At 42.3% G+C, this 22,810-nt stretch overlaps 1 protein-coding gene across 1 annotated transcript; it reads left to right on the forward strand.

The window, feature by feature from the left end:
- Window positions 1-1,300: 1,300 nt before the first annotated feature.
- On the forward strand, window positions 1,301-8,966 carry LOC139448368 (uncharacterized). The gene is made up of 4 exons (XM_071229910.1): window positions 1,301-1,399; window positions 4,712-4,852; window positions 7,890-8,009; window positions 8,808-8,966. Exons 1-4 carry the CDS (start codon window positions 1,301-1,303, stop codon window positions 8,964-8,966), a joined length of 519 nt encoding a protein of 172 aa, XP_071086011.1.
- The last annotated feature ends 13,844 nt before the right edge of the window (window positions 8,967-22,810 follow it).

Genomic DNA, 22,810 nt, shown 5'->3' on the forward strand with positions numbered 1-22,810 from the left:
ACGTTTGCACCTGCTCAAGACATGATGCAAATTTGCTCCTGGTGTAAATATACACACATGAGTAAACGCGTTCACATGACAAGTATACTCACGTATGTATTTCTACACACGTATGCATATATACACACATATGTTTAGAGGCGCATGTGAACGGGGTATTGGAGATACCAGCAGCAGTAACACATTCCCGCTCATACATGCTTCCTTGACCGTGCTGGTTACCACACTCTGCTTTTGAGGCACACTGAATTGGGGATCTAATACTTGCAATGTGGAAGTTTGCTCATTGTGTGTGTTTGCACACAGCTGGCGTCGAGGACACGTTTCGGAAGGCATGTCTGACAGTTCACGAAGACAACATTATTTCACTTCGTATGGCAATATCAGACACACACTGAGGCAATCCGTAGTCTGACAAAAGTAATATCCGTATGAAGAGATTCACCATCAAGCTCCTACTAAATTGTATAGGTTCTCGAAACGGTCGTGTTGTTATTCAATCTGTAGAGTAAAGGCGATGAGACGGACGGCTCGTGTCACTTGCTCATAGGTCGACGCTAAGCACAGCGAAGCACACGTAAAATGTCTGGTATAGGGCTGTATATTTGTCGGTTGGAGAAATTTATGTTGTGTTCACGTTGAAAATAATTCTTAGCTTCTGGAATCCGTGGTTTGTTTGATGGACTACATTTTGCAAATTGAATTATCCTACGTTTTGATGCATTTGACATAATGTTGATGGTCACAGTGCGGGTAAACATATTAAGAAAGGAGCGACTGGTTAAAAAACATCTCCCTATTGTATCGGCTGTATTAGGAATATGTATTAAAGGTTTTGGACCACGAGACGGTACCAAATGTAAAATATATAAATATTCAAATGACCCGCAATTGGATTTTCAAACTCACTTTAAGAAACGAAAATGGAATTCCATCTCTTGTCTTTGCTGTAACCCTCCCAAAATCCGAAATATCTGGAGGGAAAAACTTCCGATTATGTTAAATTCACACATTAATTAATCCAGTCTCGAACCCTATTATAAACGCACAACGTGTAAGTGTTGAGGACACACATGGACGGCGTCGATCCTTTTTCACATGTTCTAAACTTTTTGCCAACAAGTTTGATATTTGTTAAGCCTTGTATTTTTTTCTGAAAATTCAAAATACCTGCCAATCATATTTCTGTGAGGCATTCATATCTGAGTGAGATGATTGTCTATGACGTCACAAAAGCCTGACATCATCGTTTGTTTGCGCCGTGTAGAGCCATTTAGTTGCCATTATCTCGACAGCAGCCATGTCGGGCAGCCAAGGCGACGGGAACCGTATGTCCCTGTACGGAAAGTCTTACCTTAGTCCAGAGGCCAAGGCTGGATTGTGGAAAAATGTCCTCAGCGTATGTACTGTATACATATACTGTATTATAATGTGTTTTGTTTGCAGTGATATGTCGTGATTAATACTGGGATATACTCAGAAGCATCTTTTGGACCACCAGTAAATGTCATGTATGTGCGCTATTCCATAGCTTCACACCAGAGTTCCACCAAAAGTCGCCACTGTCTTTTCCAATATCCAAACTCTCAGTGTGACATTTTCTCACGTTATGAAATTTAAACTATGCAAACCTAGACACTTGCCCGTTTTGTCCACACACTACCATACTTTACGCAGGCAGTCCAAACCTGCAAGTGCTTAGAAAACAGTCATATTGATATGTGCAATATATATCCCAACAATTGAAAGAAATGTTTTCCTTGTTCTAAAGGACCAGGGACATTTTTGGTCTTCTGGAAATGTTAAACATAGTTACGGGAAAATACATGGCCTGTTTCAATTATTTGCATGTTATGCACTTCTGATATGACCCAAGTCCAGAACTATGGCTAAACTTCCGATTATGTTAAATAAGAAAATGAGAAAGGGCCGCTTTCTAAATGTAAAGATAAAAGAAGTCCGTCACCCATGATGAATTGTCCACCAAGTGCTTTTACTTTCTGTACCACCAAGAAAATAATAGGATATGAATATATGTATAACGCTTCCTGAAAACCCCCCAAGTCGGCTATGCAGGTCTTGTTGGTCGACAGGTAACCTTGTCATACATTGTCCTTGGGATTTTGAAAAACAAACAACAATATGTAATATAATACAAGTTACTGATCATGGCCGTATTCCATCTATAGTAATGGAGGTTATATACAAGTTGGTGTCACGTTTCCCTCAGAGATACAAGTTAGTGTCATGTTTCCCCAGAGATACAAGTTGGTGTCATGTTCCCCCAGAGATACAAGTTGGTGTCATGTTTCCCCAGAGATACAAGTTGGTGTCACGTTTTCCCGAAAGATACAAGTTGGTGTCATGTTTCCCAGGAGATACAAGTTGGTGTCATGTTTCCCCCAGAGATACAAGTTAGTGTCATGTTTCCCCCAGAGATACAAGTTGGTGTCATGTTTCCCCCAGAGATACAAGTTGGTGTCATGTTTCCCCCAGAGATACAAGTTAGTGTCATGTTTCCCCAGAGACACAAGTTGATGTCATGTTTCCTCCAGAGATACAAGTTGGTGTCACGTTTCCCTCAGAGATACAAGTTGGTGTCATGTTTCCCCCAGAGATACAAGTTGGTGTCATGTTTCCACAGAGATACCAGTTGGTGTCATGTTTCCCCAGAGATACAAGTTGGTATCACGTTTCCCCCAGAGATACAAGTTAGTGTCACGTTTCCCCCAGAGATACAAGTTGGTGTCATGTTTCCCCTCAGATTCAAGTTTGTGTCATGTTTCCCCCAGAGATTCAAGTTGGTGTCATGTTTCACCCAGAGATACAAGTTGGTGTCACGTTTCCCCCAGAGATACAAGTTGGTGTCATGTTTCCCCCAGAGATACAAGTTGGTGTCATGTTTCCCCAAAGATACAAGTTGGTGTCATGTTTCCCCAGAGATACAAGTTGGTGTCATGTTTCCCCAGAGATACAAGTTGGTGTCTTGTTTCCCCCAGAGATACAAGTTGGTGTCATGTTTCCCCTTAGATTCAAGTAGGTGTCATGTTTCCTCCAGAGATACAAGTTCGTGTCATATTTCCCCAGAGAAACAAGTTGGTGTCATGTTTCCCCCAGAGATACAAGTTGGTGTCCTGTTTCCGCCAGAGATACAAGTTGGTGTCTTGTTTCCCCAGAGATACAAGTTGGTGTCATGTTTCCCAAGAGATACAAGTTGGTGTCATGTTTCCCCCAGAGATACAAGTTGGTGTCATGTTTCCCCTTAGATTCAAGTTGGTGTCATGTATCCCCCAGAGATACAAGCTGGTGTCATGTTTCCCAAGAGATACAAGTTGGTGTCATGTTTCCCCTTAGATTCAAGTTGGTGTCATGTATCCCCCAGAGATACAAGCTGGTGTCATTTTTCCACTTAGATACAAGTTGGTGTCATGTTTCCCCCAGATATACAAGTTGGTGTCATGTTTCCCCTTAGATTCAAGTTGGTGTCATGTTTCCCCCAGAGATACAAGTTGGTGTCATGTTTCCCCAAAGATACAAGTTGGTGTCATGTTTCCCCAGAGATACAAGTTGGTGTCATGTTTCCCCAGAGATACAAGTTGGTGTCATGTTTCCCCCAGAGATACAAGTTGGTGTCATGTTTCCCCTTAGATTCAAGTAGGTGTCATGTTTCCTCCAGAGATACAAGTTCGTGTCATATTTCCCCAGAGAAACAAGTTGGAGTCATGTTTCCCCCAGAGATACAAGTTGGTGTCCTGTTTCCGCCAGAGATACAAGTTGGTGTCATGTTTCCCCAGAGATACAAGTTGGTGTCATGTTTCCCCAGAGATACAAGTTGGTGTCATGTTTCCCCCAGAGATACAAGTTGGTGTCATGTTTCCCCAGAGATACAAGTTGGTTTCATGTTTCCCCTGAAATACAAGTTGGTGTCATGTTTCCCCTTAGATTTAAGTTGGTGTCATGTTTCCCCTTAGATTTAAGTTGGTGTCATGTTTCCCCCAGAGATACAAGTTGGTGTCCTGTTTCCCCCAGAGATACAAGTTAGTGTCATGTTTCCACCAGAGATACCAGTTCGTGTCATGTTTCCCAGGAGATACAAGTTGGTGTCACGTTTCCCCCAGAGATACAAGTTGGTGTCATGTTTCCCCACTAGATTCAAGTAGGTGTCATGTTTTTCTCCAGAGATACAAGTTGGTGTCATGATTCCCCCTGAGATACAAGTTGGTGTCCTGTTTCCGCCAGAGATACAAGTTGGTGTTATGTTTCCCCAGAGATACAAGTTGGTGTCATGTTTCCCCAGAGATACAAGTTGGTGTCATGTTTCCCCAGAGATACAAGTTGGTGTCATGTTTCCCCCAGAGATACAAGTTAGTGTCACGTTTCCCCCAGAGATACAAGTTGGTGTCATGTTTCCCCAGAGATACAAGTTGGTGTCACGTTTCCCCCAGAGATACAAGTTGGTGTCATGTTTTCCCCAGAGATACAAGTTGTTGTCATGTTTCCCCAAAGATACAAGTTGGTGTCATGTTTCCCCCAGAGATACAAGTTAGTGTCACGTTTCCCCCAGAGATACAAGTTGGTGTCTTGTTTCCCCAGAGATACAAGTTGGTGTCATGTTTCCCCCTGAGATACAAGTTAGTGTCATGTTTCCCCAGAGGTACAAGTTGGTGTCATGTTTCCCCCAGAGATACAAGTTGGTGTCATGTTTCCCCAGAGATATCAGTACATCAGGCGCCAGCACCTGTCCATCAAGGGAGACGGGACGCAGTACTTCTCCGGCGAAACCCTGTACAGCCGGGACACGTTGGACAAACTTCGGACCAGCTGCTACGGCCCGCGGACACGCCGAACCATGGTACGCCACATTTTCATGACATGATATCTATACCACCTACAAGTAATAAGGGAACAAATGATTTGAATGTAGTACTCGTTGAGGTGTTCATTTACAGTACCCTGGCGTTGCACCTGACCGCAACATCTTATCACGTTGAAATTTCACATCATGCATGAACAGCACGTGTTGCACGCTTAAAATGCCTTCGAGACATCTCAATGAACATACAAGTGGCGAATTGTGGGTACGATAGATGGGGGACGTCAATCAAAATCAAAAAGTGTAATTTCTCGACTGTGGAAAAAGTTCCGTCAAACGTGTGGGCTTGCAATGAGACCTGTGGCGTGGTAGGCGTAAACACGATACCAAGACAAGCTCGTCTCATAACACTAATTGCACAACGCAATAGATTCCTGTTATCAATAGTGAATTCCATATAATAACAGAGAAGCAAATTTCAACATCGACCTTCAACACCCGGCTCCTGGCAGCCCGCCTGGAAGCGAGACGTCATGTGCTGGGTGTGTCTGTAACGCACGAAGATTGGGCAGCAAAGATTGGGGTGGGCAGAGAAACACCAGGGAGGAACCACTCACCATGGCGATTGGTATGTCCTACAGCAGATGTGGACGTGATGTCTGCTAGGGGCTATGAACCACTCATCATGGCGATTGGTATGTCCTACAGCAGATGTGGGCGTGATGTCTACTAGGGGCTATGAATCACTCACCATGGCGATTGGTATGTCCTACAGCAGATGTGGACGTGATCTCTGCTAGGGGCTATGAACCACTCACCATGGCGATTGGTATGTCCTACAGCAGATGTGGGCGTGATGTCTACTAGGGGCTATGAATCACTCACCATGGCGATTGGTATGTCCTACAGCAGATGTGGACGTGATGTCTGCTAGGGGCTATGAACCACTCACCATGGCGATTGGTATGTCCTACAGCAGATGTGGACGTGATCTCTGCTAGGGGCTATGAATCACTCACCATGGCGATTGGTATGTCCTACAGCAGATGTGGGCGTGATGTCTGCTAGGGGCTATGAATCACTCACCATGGCGATTGGTATGTCCTACAGCTGATGTGGACGTGATCTTTGCTGGGGGCTATGAATCACTCACCATGGCGATTGGTATGTCCTACAGCTGATGTGGACGTGATCTCTGCTAGGGGCTATGAATCACTCACCATGGCGATTGGTATGTCCTACAGCAGATGTGGACGTGATCTCTGCTAGGGGCTATGAATCACTCACCATGGCGATTGGTATGTCCTACAGCAGATGTGGGCGTGATGTCTGCTAGGGGCTATGAATCACTCACCATGGCGATTGGTATGTCCTACAGCTGATGTGGACGTGATCTTTGCTGGGGGCTATGAATCACTCACCATGGCGATTGGTATGTCCTACAGCTGATGTGGACGTGATCTCTGCTAGGGGCTATGAATCACTCACCATGGCGATTGGTATGTCCTACAGCAGATGTGGACGTGATCTCTGCTAGGGGCTATGAATCACTCACCATGGCGATTGGTATGTCCTACAGCTGATGTGGACGTGATCTTTGCTGGGGGCTATGAATCACTCACCATGGCGATTGGTATGTCCTACAGCAGATGTGGACGTGATCTCTGCTAGGGGCTATGAATCACTCACCATGGCGATTGGTATGTCCTACAGCAGATGTGGACGTGATCTCTGCTAGGGGCTATGAATCACTCACCATGGCGATTGGTATGTCCCACAGCAGATGTGGACGTGATGTCTGCTAGGGGCTATGAATCACTCACCATGGCGATTGGTATGTCCCACAGCAGATGTGGACGTGATGTCTGCTAGGGGCCATGAATCACTCACCATGGCGATTGGTATGTCCTACAGCTGATGTGGACGTGATGTCTGCTAGGGGCTATCAATCACTCACCATGGCGATTGGTATGTCCTACCGTTGATATGGACGGGATCTTTGCTGGGGGCTACGAATCACTCACCATGGCGATTGGTATGTCCTACAGCTGATGTGGGCGTGATGTCTGCTAGGGGCTATGAATCATTCACCAAAGCGATTGGTATGTCCTACAGCTATATATATATATACAGCTACGAATATACTGTATGTTAAAGCGATAGATATCATGTTCTTTGTCAACCTGTGACCACTAATATACTGTATGATAAAGCGACAGTTATCATGTTCTTTGTCAACCTGTGATTACGAATATACTGTATGATAAAGCGACTGTTATCATGTTCTTTGTCAACCTGTGATTACGAATATACTGTATGATAAAGCGGTTGTTATCATGTTCTTTGTCAACCTGTGATTACGAATATACTGTATGGTAAAGCGACAGTTATCATGTTCTTTGTCAACCTGTGATTACGAATATACTGTATGATAAAGCGACTTCTATCATGTTCTTTGTCAACCTGTGATTACGAATATACTGTATGATAAAGCGACAGTTATCATGTTATTTGTCAAATTGTGATTACGAATATACTGTATGATAAAGCGACTGTTATCATGTTCTTTGTCAACCTGTGATTACGAATATACTGTATGATAAAGCGGTTGTTATCATGTTCTTTGTCAACCTGTGATTACGAATATACTGTATGATAAAGCGACAGTTATCATGTTCTTTGTTAACCTGTGATTACGAATATACTGTATGATAAAGCGACAGTTATCATGTTCTTTGTCAACCTGTGATTACGAATATACTGTATGATAAAGCGACTGTTATCATGTTCTTTGTCAACCTGTGATAACGAATATACTGTATGATAAAGCGACAGTTATCATGTTCTTTGTCAACAAGTGACCACTGATATAAAGTATGATAAAGCGACAGTTATCATGTTCTTTGTCAACCGGTGACTTCGAATATACTGCAGGATTAAGCGACTGTTATCATGTTCTTTGTCAACCTGTGACTACGAATATACTGTGGGATAAAGCGACTGTTATCATGTTCATTGGCATGTTCAGGAACTTGTTTGCATGTCCGGGTACAACAGCACCGTCGTCTCTTTACAGGCGGAGGTTCAGGACAACATCTACGACAGGCTGTTTCACCAGAAGGAGGGCTTCGACAGCAAGCTACATCGAGACGATAGAAGACACATTTTAGAGATTGGCAGGGCTGTGCATGAAGAGGTGGGTGTAAAGGTCGTATTTGCAGGCTAGCCATTTACCTTTATTGTCAGTTGTTCAATAGGTCGCTACTGCTGGCTACAAAAACAGGGATATGTTTCTGAAACCAAGATGGCGACCCTCTTTCAACCGATTTTTGTTATATCTTTTATCTTACTCACAGTTCACTTTTCGTGGGAATAAAGCATATATATTTTGAGATAAATCCTAAATCATACATTGGCAGACTTTTCTAACGGTACCATGAACGGATGAGGGGCTGTGGTAACCGCAGCTACAGACTGATGTATGTATAGAACACATAATGACGACCATGAATGGATGAGGGGCTGTGGTAACCGCAGCTACAGACTGATGTATGTGTAACATTACCGCTCAGATACTTCCAGATGACCTGATACTTATAGCAGATTCTACTATAAGATTACAGAGAAATTAGACTGATGATGTTATTCCTCTGAATAAACATATTGTTTAAAAGATTGTCATCGCCATAGTTTTATGTTGTATTTTATGACTAAACAAGGATTTCGCGACGTTCCTCCTTGTGCACCAAATACGAACGGGTGGGACACATTTTATGTTCTTTATTCCGATATATTATTTCAAATTTGTTATCATCATGCCATCTGGCTGAGTTTGGTGGTTATCAAAATAAACACAATTCATTCTGCCCATCCAGAGCATTTTATTTAGATTTTAAAAAGAAGAAGATTTTAACGCATATTGAAGCTTTTTATTTGAAATTTGTTGCATGTTGGGTAAATAGGTTTTCAGTCTAAATTATTTCTTACGTTTCAGGAAACCAATCGGCTGTGTCCCATGCAGTCGTCATCCGAATATGGCAGAAGAATACACGCTCCGCTTGAGCCTTTTGACCGCAAGAGGGTGCGTATAGATCACGTGGTGAAAGGTTTCTGTTACCCACGAGGAACCGGTCTGCCGCCACTTGAGTCATAAACACATTGCTCTCACCCCATTTAAATAGGGAGTCTTTTCATTGAACATTAAAATTCACGAAATTAGCGGATTTCTATATTTGTTATTTCTTCCAAAATGGAAGGGTATCCAACGGGATAGTAGCATGAACAGAGGCACCCAACAGTTAAGTATCGTGTATTGATTTTGTGAGTTGCGTTATACATGTATCTTAAATTGTGCCTTGGATACTTTTAATGTCGTGGAAAGTTCACCAAGTGGTAAATGACTTCCACCTGCGTCACTTCCGCTGACTCGCTATGACATAAGTGAATTACAGTGGTGGTATACCCCAAGTTACTGGGATGTCGTGAGATGCAGCGTCATACCTAGAGCGTGATCGTCGCTTTTACTGGTGTGTATTGATGCTGTCCGTCAGTGAGTGACTAGTCTATCTTGATAGAGATTGACCGTCACAAAAACAGAACCAGAAAAAGTCCGAGTTGTGACATTTCACATAATCATTTAAATTAGTGTTCTAAAGAAAGCTCTACCGCCTTCTTGGTCAAGTGAATAAAGCGTCTGCCCGGGGAGCGAAAGGTCGTGGGTTCGATCCCCGGCCGCGTCATACCAACTGACATTACTATGTGGTTACCCTTGCCGTTACCCTGCCTGACGCTCGGCATTAAGGGGCTTAAAGCAAGGACTGGGGTACTCGTGTTAAACTCCGGCATGGTATCTCAGCGGGCAAGCACTATAAAGTCGGCATTAGCCCGAACTAATACAAGCAGACACACACGCGCGCGTGCGTACACACACACACGTGCATGTGGGTCGCTACATAAGTGCAATAATCTTGAACGCGACAGTAAGCCACATTTCACGCCACCTGTAGAAAGCCCAAGTTTAGGAAAACTATTGTATTCGATCGAATGAATTAATTTTGGATTCCAATTTGAAATGTGGTTTAATTCAAATGTAATCCTCTAAAGATTCAAATGTCTGTAAAAGATGACACTGTGACAACAATGTCCATGTACATCTTCATGAAGCAGGGGAAGACGTCACATAGCTTCTCAGTTGTCGTATCATCAAAGTTCAGGAAAAGAAATGTCTACACAACTGACACGCCTGATTCCATCAAGTAATCGGAGTCCACATCAGTTGTTCAGACCGTACTTTGTCTGCTCACCAGGACTGCACGAAGTGGGTACACCTGGATCCTGATGGTCACACAAGGACAGAGTTTCGGGCTCACACACGGCACACAGTAGAAACCCTAATGAGACCGACAGAAAGATACTGTGCAACATGTCTCGTACCACAGTGCACAACCCAACGACCAACATTATAAACGACCAACAAATAACAAGTGATAAGGTATAACAGCAGTATAATTCAGGCGTCCTGGAATAACTGAGATAGAAGGATAATTGAGGCGACTAGGAATAACTGAGATAGCAGTATATTTGAGGCGACTGGGAATAACTGAGATAGCAGTATATTTGAGGCGACTAGGAATAACTGAGATAGCAGTATATTTGAGGCGACTAGGAATAATGCAGATAGCAGAAAATTTGAGGCGACTAGGAATTATGCAGATAGCAGTATCTTTGAGGCGACTAGGAATAATGCAGATAGCAGTATATTTGAGGCGACTAGGAATAACTGAGATAGCAGTATATTTGAGGCGACTAGGAATAACTGAGATAGCAGTATATTTGAGGCGACTAGGAATAACTGAGATAGCAGTATATTTGAGGCGACGAGGATCATTGAGATAGCAGTATATTTGAGGCGACTAGGAATAATGCAGATAGCAGTATATTTGAGGCGACTAGGAATAATGCAGATAGCAGTATATTTGAGGCGACTAGGAATTATGCAGATAGCAGTATATTTGAGGCGACTAGGAATTATGCAGATAGCAGTATATTTGAGGCGACTAGGAATAACTGAGATAGCAGTATATTTGAGGCGACTAGGAATTATGCAGATAGCATTATATTTGCGGGGGATAGGAATAATTGAGATAGCAGTACATTTTAGGCGACTAGGAATAACTGAGATAGCAGTATATTTCAGGCGACTAGGAATTATGCAGATAGCAGTATATTTGAGGCGACTAGGAATTATGCAGATAGCAGTATATTTGAGGCGACTAGGAATAACTGAGATAGCAGTATATTTGAGGCGACTAGGAATTATGCAGATAGCATTATATTTGCGGGGGCTAGGAATAACTGAGATAGCAGTATATTTGAGGCGACTAGGAATAACTGAGATAGCAGTATATTTGAGGCGACTAGGAATAACTGAGATAGCAGTATATTTGAGGCGACTAGGAATAACTGAGATAGCAGTATATTTGAGGCGACTAGGAATAACTGAGATAGCAGTATATTTGAGGCGACTAGGAATAACTGAGATAGCAGTATATTTGAGGCGACTAGGAATAACTGAGATAGCAGTATATTTGAGGCGACTAGGAATTATGCAGATAGCATTATATTTGCGGGGGATAGGAATAATTGAGATAGCAGTACATTTTAGGCGACTAGGAATAACTGAGATAGCAGTATATTTCAGGCGACTAGGAATTATGCAGATAGCATTATATTTGCGGGGGCTAGGAATAATTGAGATAGCAGTACATTTTAGGCGACTAGGAATAACTGAAATTGCAGTATATTTCAGGCGACTAGGAATAACTGAAATTGCAGTATATTTCAGGCGACTAGGAATAACTGAGATAGCAGTACATTTTAGGCGACTAGGAATAACTGAAATTGCAGTATATTTGAGGCGACTAGGAATAATTTAGATAACAGTATATTTGAGGTGACTAGGAATAACTGAGATAGCAGTATATTTGTATCAAAACAAATAGCAAATAACACCGCTCAATAGCGCTGAATAGTACGTACTTCATAAAAACAACGCTTATATCAATGTTTATTCTGTTTGCGGAGTAGATGTCATCAAAGTGGGAGTCCTCACCCAAGCAATGGTAATACTACCGGATACTACCATATGTAATTTCTAGTTTTTGGATGACATATTGTTCTCAGTAACCGTAATGTGGAAATAGATAGTTGATTGGTTTTATATTCAAGTTGGTATTTCCGCTATTCAAAGTGTTCAGTGAGGCCGTCTTATCAACAGTCATTTCTGAGACATAAATGCAAAATATAATTACCGTATTCGACGTAATAAGCGCCCCGCTCTAATAAACGCCCACGGCGATATTTGCACCCCTTCCGATTGATTAATGTACACAAGACTTATTTATTCGCGTATAATACGTACTCGTTATATGCACACTTAATTATGGGCAATTAAATTCAGGAAAAATATATCTCTCGTACATAAACATTTCAGGCTGTCAGCCTAAACCACGAAATTTATCTTTCAACTCAATTTTTTTTCACCAAAATAATATACTTATTTTGAGAGCGCCCTGGGCGCTTATTACGTCGAATGCGGTAATTAAGTCTACGCTAATTCGTTTGCATTTATAATTAACTCTAACGTTAATTTCAATATTTACAGCACATACTATTCAAAAGAAGTTAAAGAACACCCGATTCCTTCATATGACTATGGTTAGTCATTAGAAGAAGCGATAGGGCGAGAAAGCGATAGAGCGATAGAGCGAGAAAGCGATAGAGCGATAAAGCGATAGAGCGAGAAAGCGAGAAAGCGAGAAAACGATACAGCGAGAAAGCGATACAACGAGAAAGCGATATTTCCCATAATGTCGTACATTAAAACGGTTATTGCTGATATTTGGCGATCCATTCCTGTAATTCTCACCGCTATTTTGCCTCTTATGATTAGATTTATACAAACATCCTGTAGTAGATAATACAGATAGTCACTGTTTATATTTTCATTTTGTTCATAGTATGACAAAACTATACAGTAAGTGAAGATATACATAACATATTACAATGATAGCTGATTTAATATATGTTATAGATAATCATAGCAATGCATTTCATATTGTTATCAACCTTAACTATGTGGCCACACTAATTATGTCTCTCCATATATGTAGTTAACACAAGTATACATATCAACTGTAGTAACGCCACAGCGACTGGGGCAGTGGGGTAGCCTAGTGGTTAAAGCGTTCGATCGTCAAGCCGAAGACCCAGTTCGATTCCCCACATGGGTACAATGTGTGAAGCCCATTTCTGGTGTTCCCCGTGATATTACTGGATTATTGTTAAAAGCGACGTGAAACCATTCTCACTCACTCACTCACAGCGGTGTTTATCAAATTACTATATGCAAGTTCATATAATTGTAGATTTGCACAAGACAAGAAACACAATTCAAGTTAAACATACATCAAATGTCAAAAAGAATATTTACGGACAACAGTATGACACACTGTAACATCATATACTACCGAAAACAAGTTATAGGACACCCAAAATTATGAGATTGTATTTTTGCAAAACAATCAGCCATGACTAATGAACCATAGTCTTCTTAACTTCTTTTGAAAAGTATATATTTAGGTTTTAACCTGATTTATTTAGAGCGTATTGCCATGATCTGCCACATTCATACATCTGAATAGGGCCATAAATCAATCAATTACATTTTACGCAAAAATCTGTGGATTGTTTTAAAATTAACTTGTTTGTAAACACTGAAAGTAGTACCTACCTGACCTGTCATATATATGCACTGAAAGTAGTACCTACCTGACCTGTCATATATATACACTGAAAGTAGTACCTACCTGACCTGTCATATATATACACTGAAAGTAGTACCTACCTGACCTGCCATACATATACACTGAAAGTAGTAACCTACCCGACCTGTCATATATATACACTGAAAGTAGTACCTACCCGACCTGTCATATATATACACTGAAAGTAGTACCTACCTGACCTTTCATATATATACACTGAAAGTAGTACCTACCTGACCTGTCATATATATGCACTGAAAGTAGTACCTACCTGACCTTTCATATATATACACTGAAAGTAGTACCTACCTGACCTGTCATATATATACACTGAAAGTAGTACCTACCTGACCTGTCTTATATATACACTGAAAGTAGTAACCTACCCGACCTGTCATATATATACACTGAAAGTAGTACCTACCTGACCTGTCATATATATACACTGAAAGACGTACCTACCTGACCTGTCATATATATACACTGAAAGTAGTAACCTACCCGACCTGTCATATATATACACTGAAATTAGTAACCTACCCGACCTGTCATATATATGCACTGAAAGTAGTACCTACCTGACCTGTCATATATATATATATACACTGAAAGTAGTACCTACCTGACCTTTCATATTTATACACTGAAAATGGTACCTACCTGACCTTTCATATATATACACTGAAAGTAGTACCTACCTGACCTGTCATACATATACACTGAAAGTAGTACCTACCTGACCTGTCATATATATACACTGAAAGTAGTACAGAAAATCGGTGTCTAAAAGGGGCATAGCTGAGGGCAAGGTAAGCTCTTCACAAAAGTGACGTCTCATAGTCTAGAGTAGCTTCCCTTTGATAGTTTTCTCTCGCGGACAGAGACATGGATTGGGGCGAAAGGCGGTCACTAACATTGAAACTTATCTGTAAACAGTTGTCTTATTGCCTATGCGTTAGTTTCGCCACTGTCTGAACGACAAGTGTCGGTTGGAACTATATTGTCACTATCCGACTGACTAATCGTCTACATTGTGACGTAATAGTATATTAATGCTACATTCCAGGAAAACTTGCAATGTTTAGACACCGTTTGTTAGGGGTGAAAATACTTATTTGGATGATAAAATTTGATAATAACAAAGACCAAATATTATAAAGAGGTTATCACGAGAATGTATTTTGGGAAGGTAAATATCCTGCGTTAGGAATAAACACTATGTATATAGCTGGCCAATGCCTGACAAAACAAATGGATCAACCTGTGCAAGTCAGTACAGCCAATACTGGGGACATCTATGACGTCACAACGTCCTGCCTTTTGCACTGTAACGCAATGAATATGACGTCACAGTCCGTGCGCTCCAAGTTTGTTTTTCATAGTGTTTTCTGTGGAACGCATACTTTAAATATGCTCGGTATTTAAAAAAATACTTTTAATAATATTATCGTTTGAAACTGTCTATCGACAACGGAATAGAAAGTCCCAGTTACATTTTACGACTATGTCACAACCGTCTTTCAATAATCGAATGTGTGGACAAGTAAATCCCTTCTTAACACGGTTTCTAGACTAACATTTAGTCTCTGAAATCTTATATTACACAATATCCTTCTTGACTCGAAAAATTTAAAAAAATTCCCTATGCTGATTTCAGAGTGATATAGAGCTAGCTTGAGCTGGCTAGACTTGCTTTTGTATGCATTTCTAGATTATTATTTTTTCATAAAATAAATATATTCCACGGTCTGGTGCAGGACTACTCGGTTTCCTGTACCCCTCATGCTGGGGGCAGGCAGACGTTATATCGAAGCTGTTATCAAGGAAACCCATAACGTCGGTCTCCTGTACCCCTAAGTATAGGTCCCATCTCAAGCCTAGACAAATGTACCGTGTGTGCGAATACATGAGTACTGTTCTGTTACATTGTGGACTGTGCTTACAGCACACTGACCGTAAACCGTCCGTCTTGTAAAACTTGTGGGGTTTCATCATCACTCCCTGGCGCCCCTAGCGACATAATAGAACATTCCGGCTACTATTAGGTTGATATTCTAAGTTAATCCCCAGGACATTCAGTTGCCACGGTCTGGTGCGTCTTGGGGCGGTATCGTATTAAAGACGAATCGCTGATGTGGGCCGGTATTGAACGCCAGGTGCTCTACAACAAAGTGTCAGCCCGAACATATGATTTCCAATGGATGGGAGCCACAAGAGCGTTAACCTTATATGTACCAGTCAGTATGGCAGCTCAGTCGGGACAGTGCAAAAACAGGGGAACGCAGCGATTAGTAGTTGGGTGAGTAAGGCAGGGGGGGTGGGGTGGGTTATGTGAGGGATTAATCGAGAATTTGAGTGAGGGATAAAATCAGTGAGTGAGGGATTAAATGAGTGATTATGTTAGTGATTAAGGGTTATTAAGAGGGAGCAAGTGAGGTTAAGTGAGGAATTAAATGAGTGATTGATTGGGGGATTAAGTGATTGAGTATGGGATTGAGTGATTTATTGGGGCATAGAGTCAGTAATTAAGTGAGTGATTGTATGCTTGTCGTAAGGCGCGACTAACGGGATCGGGTGGTCAGGCTCGCTGACCTGGTTGATGCATATCATCGTATCCCAATCTTATTGATCGATGCTCATAATCTCAGTCACTGGACTGCCTGGTCCAGACCCGATTATTTGCAGATGGCCGTCATATAGCTGTAATATTGTTGAGTGCTGCGTTAAACAATAAACAACACGTGAGTGATTGACTGAGGGATTAAGTGATAGTGTGAGTGAGTGAGGGATTATGTAAGTGATTGATTGAGGGATTAAATGAGGGATAAGTGAGTGATTAAGTGACTGAGTGATTTAGTGCTGGATTAAGTGGGTGATTGGGTGAGTGATGAGTGTGTGAGTTTTGGTTTCGTTGGGTTTGTTGTTTAACGCCGCATTCAGCAATATTGCAGCTATATGACGGCGGTCTGTAAATAATCGAGTCTGGACCAGACAATCCAGTGATTAATATCATGAACATTGATCCACGCAATTGGGATCGATGACATGCATCAACCAAGTCATCGAGCCTGACCACCCGATCCCTTTAGTCGCCTCTTACGGCAAGCATAGTCGTCTTTTACGGCAAGCATGGGTTGCTGAAGTGTGTGGTTAAGTAAGTGATTGCGCGAGGGATTAACTAAGTGATTATGTGAGTGATTATGTGAGTGATTATGTGTGGGATTATGTGTGGGATTGAGTGAGTGAGTAAGTCAGGGATTAAGTGAGGGACTAAGTGAGGGATTGAGTCAGGGAGTAAGTGAAGGATTAAGTAAGGGATTATGTGTGAGATTGAGTGAGGGAGTAAGTGAGGGATTATGTGTGAGATTGAGTGAGGGAGTAAGTGAGGGATTATGTGTGAGATTGAGTGAGGGAGTAAGTGAGGGATTAAGTAAGGGATAAAGTTGGGGATTGAGTGAAGGATTGAGTGAGGGATTGAGTTGGGGATGAAGGAAGGGATTATGTGAGGGATTAAGTAAGGGATTAAGTGGGGATTGAGTGAGGGATTATATGAAGGATTAAGTAAGGGATTAAGTGGTCTATTGAGTGAGGAATTAAGTGTGGGATTAAGTGGTGGATTGAGTGAGGGATTAAGTAAGGGATTAAGTGGGGGATTATGTGAGTGATTGAGTGAAAAAGTTAGTGATTGAGTGGCTTATTGAGTAGAGTGTTAAATGTTGTAGTAACAGCTCTATCTAGAGTGGGCCTTGTGGCTGCCTTCACGTGTAACATGGCGAACCAAGTCGTGCTCGACTAACATAATGACTATAAAATCTTTTAGAGGAGTAGAACTTGCGAGACTCTCTTATATAATAAGATAGGGGTTTGTCTTCATGATATACATATTCCAGTCATGGGGCAAGGCTAACATCACTAATACAAAGTATGTGCTTCAATTAATCAAATGCAATGCAGAAGTGCCTCTCTTAAATAGGTGTGACAGAAACATTTGATGGAAGCACAGATTCGCCATTGTTGTGCTTCTAGGTTTGTTAGCACAACGGCCAAAGTGTTAAATGTCTAAGGCCCTCATCACTCCGGACTTTACTCCCACACCAACCTGTTCAAAGTGGCGTTTACATCAGACACTTTCTTCCGCTATATTTCAGTTCTGTGTACCCTGGAAGATCCGGATTAGAATACGTCGACAGCAACTCATGTTTGTCATGAAAGGCGACTACGCTTGCCTTAAAATAGGCGACTAACGTGATTGGGTGGTGATGCATGTCATCGTATCTCATTTGAGTAGATCGATGCTCTTTATGTCAATCACTTGACTCGATTATTTACAGACCGCTGTCATAAAGCTGGAATATACAAGAAACAAACAATTGTGTGTGTTGATGTTTGGAGGAGAAAGAGTGCACCGTCGTGGCACAGTGACCGGGTATCTAATGACCGCAAAGTTGAAATCCATACATACTGTTATCACTGCATCAACATTTCTTCATTCTAACGCAAAGACTTCAATCTAGGGTTTCGTATTTTAACCTTCCCGACGCGTCACCCTTCAACAGTGTCTTGACAACAAACACGTATGCTGATCTTAACTAACTTGTGCTGAGGTACCCGTGTGTGGGGACGACCTGTATAACATCATTCATCAGTCTCGGTCTAGTTGCAGTATGACGAACAGCCAGCGTGACTTGTCCCATAATTCATGTGTTCTCAAAATGGTGGGCACAGCTGAACCGCGTCACTGTCGTATGCTGCCCAAACAGAATACTAAACTCGCCACAGTGTTATACCAATTTGATTAAACGAGTGAGCTGTTCTGGTATTGATCCCCGGCCGCGTCATACCAAGAGATGTTATAAGATGTCACTCGTTGGTATTACATGTGAGTTTAGTATTTTATTCATTACTTGCCGTTTATAACTTTCTTTTCGAACTTCACTTTCGTGTTTGGATAGGTAGACATCTACGCGATCCACAGCATAATCCAATTCAGTTTAACAGAATAAAACTTCAAGCACGTCCAAAGTTGACACGTATCAACTTAGTACCATACAACGACCCACCTTTAGAATTCGGGGGTCCGTTCCACAAGCTGTCTATACATAGACGTATGAGTGCCGTTGTGTTAAGATCGCCTTGTCGAACGGGGGCCTGCATCACAAAGTTAACAATCACGTTACAATACCCTCTGAAGTAATTTGCGGAATTTTGTTGCAAAAACCACCGTAAGCTGGTTCCCGGATCCCTTTGCGCATCGTCTACTTGCGCCAGGCTATATTGTGACGTGAGAGACTGCACAAGTTGACGACGCGCATAGGGGGCCGCGAACCAGCTAAAGATCCACCGGCGAAACAATGTAACGTGACGTCATCATAGAAACAGCTGTTGCTAGGGTTATCGAGTGTGCATAAGCTCATCGCTTTCGCTCGTCAGATACCAGAACTATTCACTCGTTTCATAAAATTGGTATTACACGGGAACTCGTTTAGTATTCTATATTTATCATCCAAACTGGCTTCCACAGGAGATATCATTTGGCTGTGATCCAAAGTGAACTTGCATCACAATGCTTTGCGGACCACTGTGACCTCATCAGTACCATGGTGTCCCAACACCCAATGCCATGACTCCACTCATCTCTCTGCCACTGAAGCTGGTCAGGAAGCTGGAAGAATCATTTTGGAGGATCAATCTCACCCGGATGTGTTTTGATATCAAATATGTAAACACATGTCGGCGTTTTAAACTTTTATCGACTCGTGTTGATATATTTGATGTCAAAGGATACAAACTCGGGTGAAATTCTTTCATATGTCAATGAATATTGCTTAACTCTGTTCTAGAAGTACTCCAGACACATTAGAAAGAGACTGAAGGAATTGTGTTAATTGCCGCTTTGTTTGTTTGTTGTTTAACGAGACAATTCTGCAGAGCAAAAATAATTTTGGTAACCTTTGTCTCTTTACCTATTTAGCTGCCCCACCATAGTGAATTTCAAAAAATGTTAACTAAATTTTATAAGTTGTTGAACATTTGGCTAAAGAGGGAACAGACATGCCGCGTGGTATTGCCACGGCCTACACCGTAAGCGGGACAAAGTCGTTCTCTGGCTCCATGTATTTTAGTAATACTGAAGATGTTAGACCCCCAACTACCTCTCTCACATCTGTAAACGACTGTAAAGGGCTTCCAGGCCTAGTAGGACGACATCATTGATAAGTTTACTAATGAAGCTGGTCAAAAAGGTGTTGAAACAACGTGCTCGGCTGGCTGTCAAAAGCAATGGAATTGGCCTGGGCGTGAGATGGAGTGATAGACAGAGCATCTTGGGATGTCTCACAGTTATTAACAAAGGCCAGATACGCATTTATGAAGTTGTAGGAAACAAACAAATCCTAAAAGGATATGGTTACATTAACGAGCCATAAAAATACTTCTTAATCTGGAATGTTTTCAAACTTTTCCGAGCACAGTCGGAAGCAAAAGTGCGTGTCTGATAGCTACTTTACATACAGACAACCAGGTCACCGAGCCTGACCACCCTTTTTAGTGCACTGTCGTGTCTGATAGCTACTTAACATACAGACAACCAGGTCACTGAGCCTGACCACCCTTGTTAGTGCACTGTCGTGTCTGATAGCTACTTTACATACAGACAACCAGGTCACCGAGCCTGACCACCCTTGTTAGTGCACTGTCGTGTCTGATAGCTACTTTACATACAGACAACCAGGTCACCGAGCCTGACCACCCTTGTTAGTGCACTGTCGTGTCTGATAGCTACTTTACATACAGACAACCAGGTCACCGAGCCTGACCACCCTTGTTAGTGCACTGTCGTGTCTGATAGCTACTTTACATACAGACAACCAGGTCACCGAGCCTGACCACCCTTGTTAGTGCACTGTCGTGTCTGATAGCTACTTTAGATACAGACAACCAGGTCACCGAGCCTGACCACCCTTGTTAGTGCACTATCGTGTCTGATAGCTACTTTACATACAGACAACCAGGTCACCGAGCCTGACCACCCTTGTTAGTGCACTGTCGTGTCTGATAGCTACTTTAGATACAGACAACCAGGTCACCGAGCCTGACCACCCTTGTTAGTGCACTGTCGTGTCTGATAGCTACTTTAGATACAGACAACCAGGTCACCGAGCCTGACCACCCTTGTTAGTGCACTGTCGTGTCTGATAGCTACTTTACATACAGACAACCAGGTCACCGAGCCTGACCACCCTTGTTAGTGCACTGTCGTGTCTGATAGCTACTTTACATACAGACAACCAGGTCACCGAGCCTGACCACCCTTGTTAGTGCACTGTCGTGTCTGATAGCTACTTTAGATACAGACAACCAGGTCACCGAGCCTGGCACTGTGTGAAGCGCGCGTGGTGTGGCTGGAAAGGATCGGCGCCGATCTAAAAAGGATGTGCACAGGACGGTGCACCCATAACATGAAAGACAGTATTTCCATGCCCACAGAGTGCAGAAAGACAGAACCAGGCAGCATATTTCTGCCGGCATCAAGGTGATTATAGGTATTCCCTGTTGATAAATATGGACATATTTGGCTACCCTGCTGTTTTCCAAACGAAAAGGACAGCCTCCGTGGACTTGAGAATAGGGTGTCTGTCCGGAGAGCGGAAGGTCTGTGTTCGATCCCCGGCCGCGTCATACGAGGGGCGATTGATAAGGTGTGAGCCTACCTCTGAAGTAGTGTGGTACGGATGAATTCCTTTGTGGTGGTGATAGACTGATCAAGTACAGTGACATACACAGGAGGATTTGTATTGGACACGTTATTTAGTTTAGTATAAGCTATTGACTGCAAGGGGGGGTTATGAGATGATTTAACATGGAGAAACAGGAAAAGCGAGCTGTTAATACCTTTACCTTTACAAGAAAAGCTTAACACCCAATGCCATATATGAGGATATGTTATCCACACTAGGGGAAGATGCCCCGTCATATGCAACAGTGAAAAGATGGGTGGCAGAGTTTAAACGTGGGCGATCGAGCACTGATGATGAACCCCATCCTGGTCCACCTGTTGTGTCTTCAACACCTGAAATGGTACAGCGAATCCTGGACATAGTCATGGACGACCGACGAGTGACACAGCGACAGATAGCCAACTTAGTGGACATCTCTCAGGAGCGAGTGCATTTCATTCTGACAGATATTCTGGGAATGCACAAGGTTTCTGCTCGATGGGTCCCTAAACTGTTGACAGCTGATCAGAAACGTCAAAGAGAGAATCTCTTAAGGGAGAACCTCAAGCTTTTTAAAGGTGATCCAGATAACTTTCTCAAACGATTTGTTACAATGGACGAAACATCGGTCCACCACTTTGAACCTGAATCAAAACAACAGTCTAAACAGTGGAAACATGTCATATCTCCTACTCCAAAGAAAGCAAAGTCTGTGCCTCCACACATGTCACTGACAGCAATGGCCAAAATCCATGAGTGTGGCTTTGAACTTCTCCAACATCCACCTTATTCACCTGATTTGGCTCCGTCGGACTATCATCTGTTCCCACAGTTGAAAAGGCATTTAGCTGGAACTCATTACCAGTCAGATGATGACGTCATTACAACGGCCAACAACTTTTTGAGTGACCAAGAAGCTGACTTCTACAAAATAGGCATAATGGCATTGAAACATCGCTGGCAGAAGTGTGTTGACCTTAAAGGGGACTATGTCGAAAAATAAAAAGCTTTGGTATCAAACTGACTTTGTTTTCTTTGTTAGACTTAGAACTTATCTATCGCCCCTCGTATCAAAAGATGTCAAAAGATTTCACTTGTTGTTATCCTGCCTGGAGCCGCCATTAAGGGGCTATAACAAGGATCGGTCAGCTCAAAGTCAGTATTATGTATCTGTGTAGGGTATCAGATAAATAAATCTACAAATCCGACATAAGTCCGATATAGCACAGGCAGCCAAGTGCACACACACCTGCATGCACGTCCTTGTATAAGTGCAATAATCCTATTGACGAATAAAATATTGGGCTTGACTAAACTGGAGAGGGGTCGAAAAATCCGGATACTGAATTCCATCGAAGCCACAGTAGTTATAGAGCTGTACGGTTGCTTTACATGAGCCCTGGAGACCAAATGTATTTATATGGTGTTATGATATTTGTTGACGCTGGTGTCGTGTT

The sequence above is a fragment of the Haliotis cracherodii genome, unplaced genomic scaffold, assembly GCF_022045235.1.
Source record: "Haliotis cracherodii isolate W230 unplaced genomic scaffold, xgHalCrac1.p SCAF_10, whole genome shotgun sequence".
NCBI lineage: Eukaryota > Metazoa > Mollusca > Gastropoda > Lepetellida > Haliotidae > Haliotis > Haliotis cracherodii.